At 44.3% G+C, this 10345-nt stretch overlaps 1 protein-coding gene across 4 annotated transcripts in view; it reads right to left on the reverse strand.

The window, feature by feature from the left end:
* The window catches only part of KDSR (3-ketodihydrosphingosine reductase), a 41973-nt gene extending 31930 nt beyond the window's left edge, over positions 1–10043 (reverse strand). For 2 of the 4 annotated variants that reach the window (XM_032293685.1, XM_032293683.1), the window contains exons 1-3: positions 9770–10043; positions 4340–4429; positions 964–1020 (exon numbers count right to left, since the gene is read on the reverse strand). In XM_032293685.1, the coding sequence (XP_032149576.1) occupies positions 964–1020; positions 4340–4429; positions 9770–9877 (255 nt within the window). In that variant the 5' untranslated portion in view covers positions 9878–10043. The remainder of the gene's footprint in view (positions 1–963; positions 1021–4339; positions 4430–9769) is intronic. The other 2 variants (XM_032293687.1, XM_032293684.1) reach the window with 2 other exon arrangements.
* Positions 10044–10345: the final 302 nt, after the last annotated feature.

Consider the following 10345-nt stretch of genomic DNA (forward strand, 5'->3'; position numbering starts at 1 on the left):
AGCAAGGGGAACAACTTGAACCCAGGAGGAGGGGGCTGGAATGAGATCCGCCCCTTCAACCCACCCAAGGGAAAAAAAAAGAAAATCCCATCAAAAAAAAAAAAAAAAAAAAAAAAAAGATAAAGAGGTGGGGCGCCGTGCTTATTCCAGCACTTTGGGAGGCAAAGGTAGGCAGATCAATTGACCACAGGAGTTGAAGACTAGCCTGGGCAACATGGCAAAACCCCATCTCTACCAAAAATATTTAAATTAGTCATGTCTGATGGCATGTGCTTATAATCCCAGCTGATGTGGGAGGATCGCTTGAGCCCGGGAGGCCAAGGCTATAGTGAGCTGAGATTGCACCCCTACACTCCAGCCTGAATGACAGAGTAAGACACTATCTCAAAAAAGAAAGAAAGAAAAAAAAAAAAAGAAAAGAAAAACACAGGAAGGAGCAACACAAAAAACTGGGTTGGAATTTGTCCCTCTAGGAATGACAAAAGAGAGACGTGGGGCATAGAGGGGGCTTCAGAGACCCTAATCAATTCATTTCTTAGGTTGGGCGATGGGTGTATCATTACTAATTTGTTATTATGTTTTATACTAAAATATATATAGCATTTTATTCATCAAAAATTCCATAACCAAATAAATTTTAAATATTCCTTTCCTCTTAAGCATTTGTATAAAGTTCATTTAAATAAATAATTAAAATGAAATCATTTGCCAGTAAAACATTCTGTTATTTGACCAGTTGTAGATATGAATGTGTGTGGGAGTCTATTCATTGTGTGTGTGTGATATTCTGAGTTACTAGACAATTTAAACAATTTCACCTTTTAAAAAACAGTACAATATGTTTTTAATTGGGAAAATCATATATGCTTTCAATTAATTATTCACAGTTGAAGTAGCCCTGTTTTTCCTTTATACAACTGTGCTGAGTTATGCAGAAAATGCATCTGAAAATAAGAGATTTACCTGTTTATCATTAATAGAGTGCTTTTCAATTTCTTTCTTTGCCTGCAGCAGCTTGTCCTGAAAGCAATACAGAATAATCAGTCCTAGTGATTGTTATATATACATCTGTTTGTTGCAACGGAGAGAAAAAAAGCAATTATTTATATATATATACATTAAATTCCAGAAAATGCACAAAACAGTATCTACATTACATAGGCAGACTAGGTCACAGCCTACAAAAGAAAGAAGCTGTGAAGTATGTTAAACTATGAATAAGTGACAACAAGTTTGAAAATTCATTATAAGGCTGGGCGCGGTGGCTCACGCCTGAGATCTCACCACTCTGGGAGGCCAAGGTAGACAGACCACAAGGTCAAGAGATCGAGACCATCCTGGCCAACATGGTGAAATCCTGTCTCTACTAAAAATACAAAAATTAGTTGGGCATGGTGGCGCACACCTGTAGTCCCAGCTACTCATGAGGCTGAGGTAGAAGAATTGCTTGAACCTGGCAGGCAGAGGTTGCAGTAAGCCAAGATCACACCACTGCACTCCAGCTCCTTGACAGAGCGAGACTCCGTCTCAAAAAAAAAAAAAAAAAAAAGAAGAAAAAGAAAATTCATTACAGAGAAAGATAAGAGAAAAACAGATAAACCTCAAAACCCCAATTAACAGTACTAATTGCTGAGACTGACTGTACAGTTCTAATAAATGTTTTGATTTTATTATTTAGTTGTAATATAAGACAAGAACTACCCTATCGATGAGCAGTGCTTCCCAAAGTTGAGGGAATGTGTGACTCCCTGTCAACACTGTTTTTTGTCTAATATTTTCTTCTTCTACTATAAAACCAAACATAGTAAGAATCACTTTCTGGATGGACTGGGTAAACCTAGGCCTGGCTACTATAAAATACCCTTAAGACAAGCAAGGTTACCCGTGTAATTGAGTAATTCTTCCAAGGTCCTAATTTTTTTTGTTTTACTTATTCTCAAGAAAACACAAATCAGATTATAGTTTCTTAATTTGCTATAAAAAGTAGCTTAAATAATATCTTGCAATAGAGAGGAACAAAAGGGGAGGTGAATTCTTCCGAAAGGCATGCAGGGTTTCTAAACCTGAATGTGTCTATAATAAAATAGTATTGCCCTATGACTAAAGATACATACAGCTTGACTTTGCAAGAACTGGAATTAAAAATTACATTAGAAAAGAAAGAATTTCTCGGCCAGGCACTGTGGCCAGGTGCCGTTGCTCATGGTTGTAATCCCAGCACTTTCGAAGGCGAAGGTGAGTGGATCACCTGAGCTCAGGAGTTCAAGACCCGCCTGGGCAACATGACGAAACCCTGTCTCTACCAAAAATACAAAAACTTAGCCAAGTGTGGTGGTGAGCACCCATGGTCTCAGCTACTCAAGGGGCTGAGGTGGGAGGACTGATTGAGCCTGGGAGGCGGAGGTTGCAGTGAGCTGAGACTGTGCCACTGTACTCCAGCCTGGGCAACAGAGTGAGGCCGGGCATAGTGGCTCACACCTATAATCCCAGCACTTTGGGAGGCCGAGGCGGGTGGATAACTCAGGAGTTCAAGACCAGCCTGGCCAACATGTGAAACCCTGTTTCTACTAAAAAAAAAGATAATAATAATTACAGAGAAATAATAATAGAAAAACAGATAAACCTCAAAACCCCAATTAACAGTACTAATTGCTGAGGCTGACTCTACAGTTCTTTCTAATAAATGTTTTGATTTTATTATTTAATTGTGATATAAGATAAGCACAACCCTATTGATATGCCGATATGCAGTGCTTTTCAAAGTTGACGGTATGTGTGGCTCCACGTCAACAGTGTGTGTGTGTGTGTGTGTGTGTGTGTGTGTGTATATACACACACACACACACACACACACACACACACAACACAAAACTAGCCAGGTGTGGTCGCATGCACCTGTAATCTCAGCTATTCTCGAGGCAGAGGGTGCAGTGAGCCGAAATCACACCACTGCACTCCAGCCTGGGTTAGACAGCGAAACGCCATCTCAAAAATAAAAAAGAATGATTTCTCGACACCACAGGTTCTTCAGCTCAATTCATTTCTAGCAACATAAGGGCCCCATGTGGTCCTGAGGGCCTGAAATGCTGGCCTTCCCTGCCTCCACTTTTATTTACTTGCATCAAAACAGGTGTTTAACTCACAAAATGCCATTTCATTAAATTTGTGTTTTCATTTATGTAAAGTGGCTTCAATGCCAAAGCAAATTCATTGTTAGAAAAGTCAAGCTATAAATAAAAGGTAGCTAATTTTGCCTTTCTTGGTTTGTAAAAGAAATTCTAGACGTCCAAGCCTAATTCTGCAACATTATTTAAATGCTCCCCCTGAGGCCCTCCCTGTCTTGCCATTCCTACTGGGTGCTGTCCAGCCATCCACCCACTTGAGCAGTTGCCATACTATCACCCTCCTGGCGCATGGGTGAACTCAAGATCCCCACACAAGGATGCCATGCTGACATTCCCAGGCTCTCCATCATGCCTCCCTTTATTTCTTCATTCAACAAACATGGCTGAGCATGTGCTATATGCCAAGCACTATACCAGCCACAGAATTGCAGTAGCGGACAAGCCAGCCATGGTCACTTGGTCACTTTCCCCCGGCCCCTATATGCGGAGCAAGAGGACTTCATGGCAGTTCATGTGCACACAGTGTCACTGCTTAAAGACCCCAGCCTGCTCTTTCACTGAAAATCTGTGTCTAAGTAAATTTATTCATCCATGGTTAAGTCCAAGTCTGCCTGTCAGATCCCAGCAGTAGTGCCGTGTGAAAAGACTCAATAAACTTTGGCAAGAAAAAAACAAACCCTGACAAAAAATAAAAACAGATTCTGTGTTGACTTGATACAGAAAAATATATGTTGCTAAACTTCTGAGGAGAGACAAGATTCCTCTATGGTGTCTAGATTGCACTAGAGATATATATCATGTTCTAAGCAAATCATAGGAAAAAATTACAGAGAAACACCTACACACCTTCAGGTATTAACTCCAGAATCACTGCTTCCAGCACTTCTGGCCTGGTGGAGGTCCCTCCCTGGCTTCCTATGGCCAGGTGAGGTCCTTAAACTAGGTCTTGATCTCTCCCAACTCAGGATCTGCAGTATCTATGATGATGTTGCCTAATATGCCAATGGTGCTACACACATACTTGTGGGGCCAACCTGATTTCAACAAAGAAGTGTTTGGCCTAAATACATGAGAGAATCAGTAAATCAGGAAACACATCTCACATCAAGGAGACATGCACTTTCCAGGTGTGAATGTTACGATGTTTAGCACAGCCTCTTTGACTAATTTCAAGGTGAAGAAGCAAGTTGGTAATAATAACCTACAAGCCTTACCTCATTTCGTGCAACCAGAGTTATAAAGGCTCCTTGTTTATAGCACTCGATAGCAATGCACTTCCCAATGCCACTGGAACCTCCTGTAACCTAAAACAAAATCATGAAATCTTCTTAGCACTTGAAATCTCCCCTCTGTAGGAAGCTTTATAAAAACAACTATGACGGGCTCTTAAAATGAATCTACAAGAACTAAACAGTTAGCTGTTACAGGTTCTTCATCCCAAACTTAACGACTGGAGTTAAGTGTAAGCGTGAAGGATACTATCAGCAAGGCCTGCTGCTTTGACCCTTTTCTTATTGAACCATAAATTGCACACCTATAATATCTTTCTGAGTTCATTGGTGGAAAAGTGCCCTATAAATCTAACTCATAAATAATACATTAGTCTGCCTCTGATCCCAAATCCAAATGAATCTTATTTCCTTAATGCACATTTATGCAAAATTAGCTCTACAACTAGATGAAAAGAATGACCACTTGCATATATATTTGAAATGACTGCGTAGTATAAAAGTAATATACAGTCACAAGGAAATCCTGAAAAGTAAAGCTCTTTTTGCATTATTCTACCACTATCTACAGCTCAGCCATACTGGCTGTCTTTCAGTTCCACCAACCCTCCAACCGCAGTACCTTTGCACATCCTACTTCCCTTACAAAGAATGCTCTCCTCTCCGCTTCATCTAACTGACACCTACTCGCCTGTCAAATCTCAGCTCAAATACCACTTCCTCAGGAAAGCCTTCACTGTCTCCCCTGCCCCCACCCTGACACACTTTTCTGCACCATATTTCTTCTTCACCTGATGACATGCACATAATAAACAGCTCCAGATTTATTTGTGTGATTATCTGATTAACAACCATCTTTCCTGACACCACCCCATAAATTCCATTAAAAATACCAATTCTTTTTCTGTTCCCCACTATATTCCTAGCACTTGGCATGGGGGGTGCTCAATACATTTTATATATTTCATTGAGTAAGTGAACAATGCAACATTTTCTTTCTCTCTCTCTCTCTCTCTCTTTCTTGACACAGAGTCTCAATCATATGTCAGCTCAGTCACCCAGGCTGGATTTATTTGCTTGCTTGCTTTTTCTTTCTCTTTTTCTCTCTCCCTCACTTTTTCTTTCTTTCTTTCTTTTTTGATACAGAGTCTCACTCATATGTCAGCTCAGTCACCCAGGCTGGAGTGCAGTGGCAGCACAATCTCAGCTCATTGCAACCTCTGCCTCCTGGGTTCAAGCGATTCTACTGCCTCAGACACCCAAGTAGCTGGGACTACAGGTGTGCACCACCACACCCAACTAAATTTTGTATTTTTAGTAGAAAAGTGGTTTCACCATGTTGACCAGGCTGGTCTCGAACTCCTGACTTCAAGTGATCCACCTGCCTTGACCTCCCAAATTGCTGGGATTATAGGTGTGAGCCACCACACCTGGCCATATCTTTCTAGTCACTGTCCCTATGCAAATTACATGATATTGCATAGTATTGCATCCTGTTTTTTTTTTTAATTATATTGTCCTCTGTCAAAAAATGAAAAGGTTTTACAATATTGCATCAAATAGCTGCATCAAAACTTAACTATTTCCCTATGATCGGACATTTAGATTATTCCTAATATTTCACTGTCATACGTAAATCATGCTGGGAGGGAGATCTCTGACCCCATCCCAGGAATTTACCATCATTGGGAAGTGTCTCCTATGCAAATACAAATGCACCTATCTCTATGGGACTTATAGGCAACCCTTACTTCTCTTTAACCTCAATCTGCCACCACTGAATAGATTGATTTGGTGGACAATCAGCCAGTTATCAACAGAAGATTACTATAAAAATACAGCTGTTGTTGGCTGTGCGCAGTGGCTTGCACCTGTAATCCCAGTGCTTTGGGAGGCTAAGGCAGGTGGATCACCCGAGGTCAGGAGTTCAAGGCCAGCCTGGCCAACATGGTGAAAACCCATCTCTACTAAAAAAAAAAAAAAAAATTAGCTGGGCATGGTGGCAGGTGCCTGTAATCCCAATACTTGGGAGGCTGAGGCAAGAATTGCTTGAACCCGGGAGGCAGAGGTTGCAGAAAGCCGAGATCACACCATTGCACTCCAGCCTGGGCAACAGAGAGTGACTCTGTTTCAAAAAAAACAAACAACAACAAAAAACAAAATATGTATAGACATATATACACATATATATATGCACACATATATATATATAGAGAGAGAGAGAGAGTACATGCACTATTGCCTAGGTTAATGGCTGCCTCTGAGATCTTTGCTATGAAGATAGTCCATGGGTCATTTGGCTTATTAAATTTCACCAGATATTACAATTGCATAGCAACTAGTTGAACCCCTAAAAATATTCCTGCCTGTTATATGTTGTTGCCTTGCTGCTTAGGTGTCCCTCCACCTAACATCCCCCACACGTCTGCATTTCCAAGTCCCACCCATCCCACAGAGCTCAGTTCCAACATCCCCTCCTCCAAGAAGCTTTTCCAGACTCTCACTGGTTCTTGCCCTTTAGCTGTCATCATCTGTCTTGTGAGGTTACATATAGACATGTCTTAGCACCCCTGCCACACATCAGTTCCTTAAGGACCAGAACAAAGTCCAACTGACCTCACTCATTCCTAGCATAGTACCTTGCATATGCACTTGCTAAATAAATACTTGCCTATGTCAATTTGCAAAATGGAGTATGACACCATTTCTCTGAAAAGTGTGATGCAAAAAATATATAAATAAAATTTCCCTACTTATCCAGTGAATTAATAGAAGTGGAAGTTATGAGGTTACTGAGAAAATGCATACACTCTGAAGTGTTATGTTAATATTAGCTATTGTTATCATTGCTGTCCTTTTTCCAGAATGTATATAGGTAAGCTAGCTGTGTAAATTTACCGCAAAGCGAAAACAAGGTTTAAACCCGACCAACTGTAAGATCTATCCATAACAACAAGAGTCTGACTTCTACTTTTGGGTCATGGTTTATGGGAAACTTATATTCTAGTCAGTTAATTCTTAGATGGTATCTAAGAATATACTTGCATCAATTGAGCTACATTATTCTGAATGTTATAAGAAAATATGAGGGATTTTCACAATGACTGAGAAAAGTGTAAATGTCTGCCGAGTTGCCTGACAACTGCTAAAACACGCCTAGATCCAGGACACTAAAGATAACAGTTGAGGCTGTAATCCCAGCACTCTGAGAGGCAGAGGCGGGAGGATCACCTGAGTGTGGGAGTTCGTGACCAGCCATACCAACATGGAGAAACCCCGTCTCTAGTAAAAATACAAAATTAGCCAGGCGTGGTGGTGCATGTCTGTAATCCCAGCTACTCGGGAGGCTTAGGCAGGAGAACTGCTTGAACCTGGGCAACAAGAGCAAAACTCCATCTCAGAAAAAAAAAAAAAAATAACAGTTGAATGTCTTTTATTATTCTGTTACTCTTCACTAAAAATATTGTTTAAATGTTACTATCACCACATAGCTATTTAGGGCAACAATGATTTAATGCCAGTCATTTCCAAAAAGGGCAAGATTTAAGTAAGTATATGCCCTGTGAGATTTGCTGCAATTTTACTACTGTAACTAGATAGATAACACCAGGATATAAAATTGTTCTAAAAATGAAACAATAAATAGTTCTAAGTGTGTTCACAATCCTGTACAGGCAGACAGTCTAACTATCAGCTCCCTCTCCTAATACCACCCAGTCAACTCCTAACAAATCTCAAGAACAATAATTACACTTTTCAGTCTCCTTATGACATTAAAAAAGAAGACAGATGGTGACACGATGTGAATTATTCATGTCATTCTCACATTATTTAGAGTGTGACATAATAATCCTGTGTATTAAAGTGGGATGGTAAAAATAAGAAATTCTTGGTCTACCTCAACAGCCAACAGCATTTATTATCTGATCTATGACCTGCCAAGGGATGGGGCTGGAAGGACTAGAGTCAAGGTTCAGTGAAACTGTCTTATAAATAAGGGGTTTGAATTTTCATTCTCCTTATTGAATAAGCCAAAGCCATTGCGTTTGGCTTTACTTTTCGCAAAGTTATGCTCCATAAACACAAGCTCTGAAAGGATCCAACGTTTGAAGCCATGCATGCCTTTGAGGCACCAGTTCTCTTGTGATGTAAAACTTTCAGAATTTAACGTGTCAAGTTTTGCCTCTCCTTCTTATTTATTTTTTGTAATGAGCCTACAACTCAGCTCCTCACCTTCTTTCCCCATTAGAAACAGGGGGTGTTTCTAATGGGGAAAGAACGTTTAAAAAACTAATAGTTTTAAAAAGGAGAAATTAAAGAGAATACATTTTCTCATTTATAAACCCTCGTTCAGATTTAAAGCACAGTGAAAGAAATGACTATCTTATCTTATACCAGCTCAGCAGGGAGGCGCGGATCTCCAGGCAGAGCTAGGACAGGAAGAGGTGTGCTGCCAGCTTTGTAACCAACCCTCCTTATTCCTAACTCCCCGCCTCACTGTGCCTCGGGGTTGGGAGATCCAAACAAGAAAGCTGGTGAGATTGCCACTGAAAACGGGAAAGTGGTGGGCGCAGGCAAGGAAGCATCCTCTCTGTTTAAGAAATGTGCCACACTTGCAGAACAGGGATCGCTGAAGAAGCGAGCTGCCGGCAAGAAACGAATCATACCCATCCACCTCTCCTTCATCCCTCGAACACTAGCCCCGTCGTTTAGCTCATCCTTTCTCCTAGGAAACTGCAAAGGATTGCATTGGAGCAGCCACCAGCAGATGCCACCCTCAGAGAGCTCAGAGACAAGCAGCGTAGACGGGACAGGCGTCCCAATACCGCTAAGCCACCACCGCCAGCACGCTGGTTCAAAGCGGTTTCCCCAGGTGAGTCACTTCCTGGAATCCTCTGGCAGCAGCTCTTCCCTTCACTCGCACAGGCCATCTTCCAGTTCCGAGCTGCCTCGGCGGGTCCCGGCGGCTGGGACCCCGCTTCCCCGCTGTCTGCCCCCGCCCAGGACCTCGCGCCACACCCGCGCACCACCGACCGCTGTGTCCTTGGCAAAGTTTCTCAGCCTCTCTGTGCCTTAGTTGACTCATCGGAAAAACAGCCACATCCCAGGGATGTTCCGTGGTTTCAGGAGCAGACACCGCACCCCGGGGCCCCGGGAACCCTGCGGCTGCCGCTGTCCCCAGTCGCGCGCTCTCTGGCCCCGGGAGGAGCCCGAGGCAGCAGAGGGCTGGTCCGCGAGGCCGAGTGCCCGGCCGGGGGCAGAGCGCCGGGGTGGACGCCGGCAGGGACCTTCCCCATCCGGCCATGCCTTGCTGGGGACCGCGGCCTGGAGACAAGGGCATCGGCGGCGCGGCCTCGGCGGCGGAAAGGCCTCGCAGGCAGGGAGGTCGGGGCGCAGCAACAGGAGGCCACTCACCACCACATGCGCCCCAGGCAGGGCGAGGGGCTTGGGGCTGATGAGCGGAGACACCATGTAGAGCAGCAGCACGAAGGCCACGAGGAAGGCGGCTGCCAGCAGCAGCATCGCTCCGCGAGGCCGGGTGCCCGGAGCAGCCGGGCGAGGGCCGCCAGGCGGGGCGCGCAGCGCTGGGCGGCGGCGGGGCGAGGATCACGCGCGGCGGGCGAGCGGCCGGCGCAGACACTGTTTGGGTTTGCGGACCATGGCAGGCCGCGGCGGAGGGGAAGAGGAGGAGCCGGCGCGGGCACCACCCAGGCGGGGCGGTGCTTCCAGGGGGCGCCGCCGGCACCGCCGCCGGAATCGCTTCTGGGGTGGGGTCCCGGGTGTCTCCCACTCCCCCCGCCTCGGGACGGGGCCCACAGTCCGTAGCCTCCCACGCGGAAACCGGGCCTCCGCTCCCTGAGCGCCGCGAGCACCAGAGTTCCGGGCAACGCCACCTGCGAGCGCGCCGGGCAGGGCAGCGAAGACTCGCTCCTCGGAAGCTCGAGGGCTTCTTAGGACCCCGCAGAGCGGGTTTGCAGGCCGGCCACGGCC

The sequence above is a fragment of the Sapajus apella genome, unplaced genomic scaffold (assembly GCF_009761245.1).
Source record: "Sapajus apella isolate SASKATOON/1434 unplaced genomic scaffold, GSC_monkey_1.0 scaffold30, whole genome shotgun sequence".
NCBI classification, from domain to species: Eukaryota; Metazoa; Chordata; class Mammalia; order Primates; family Cebidae; genus Sapajus; species Sapajus apella.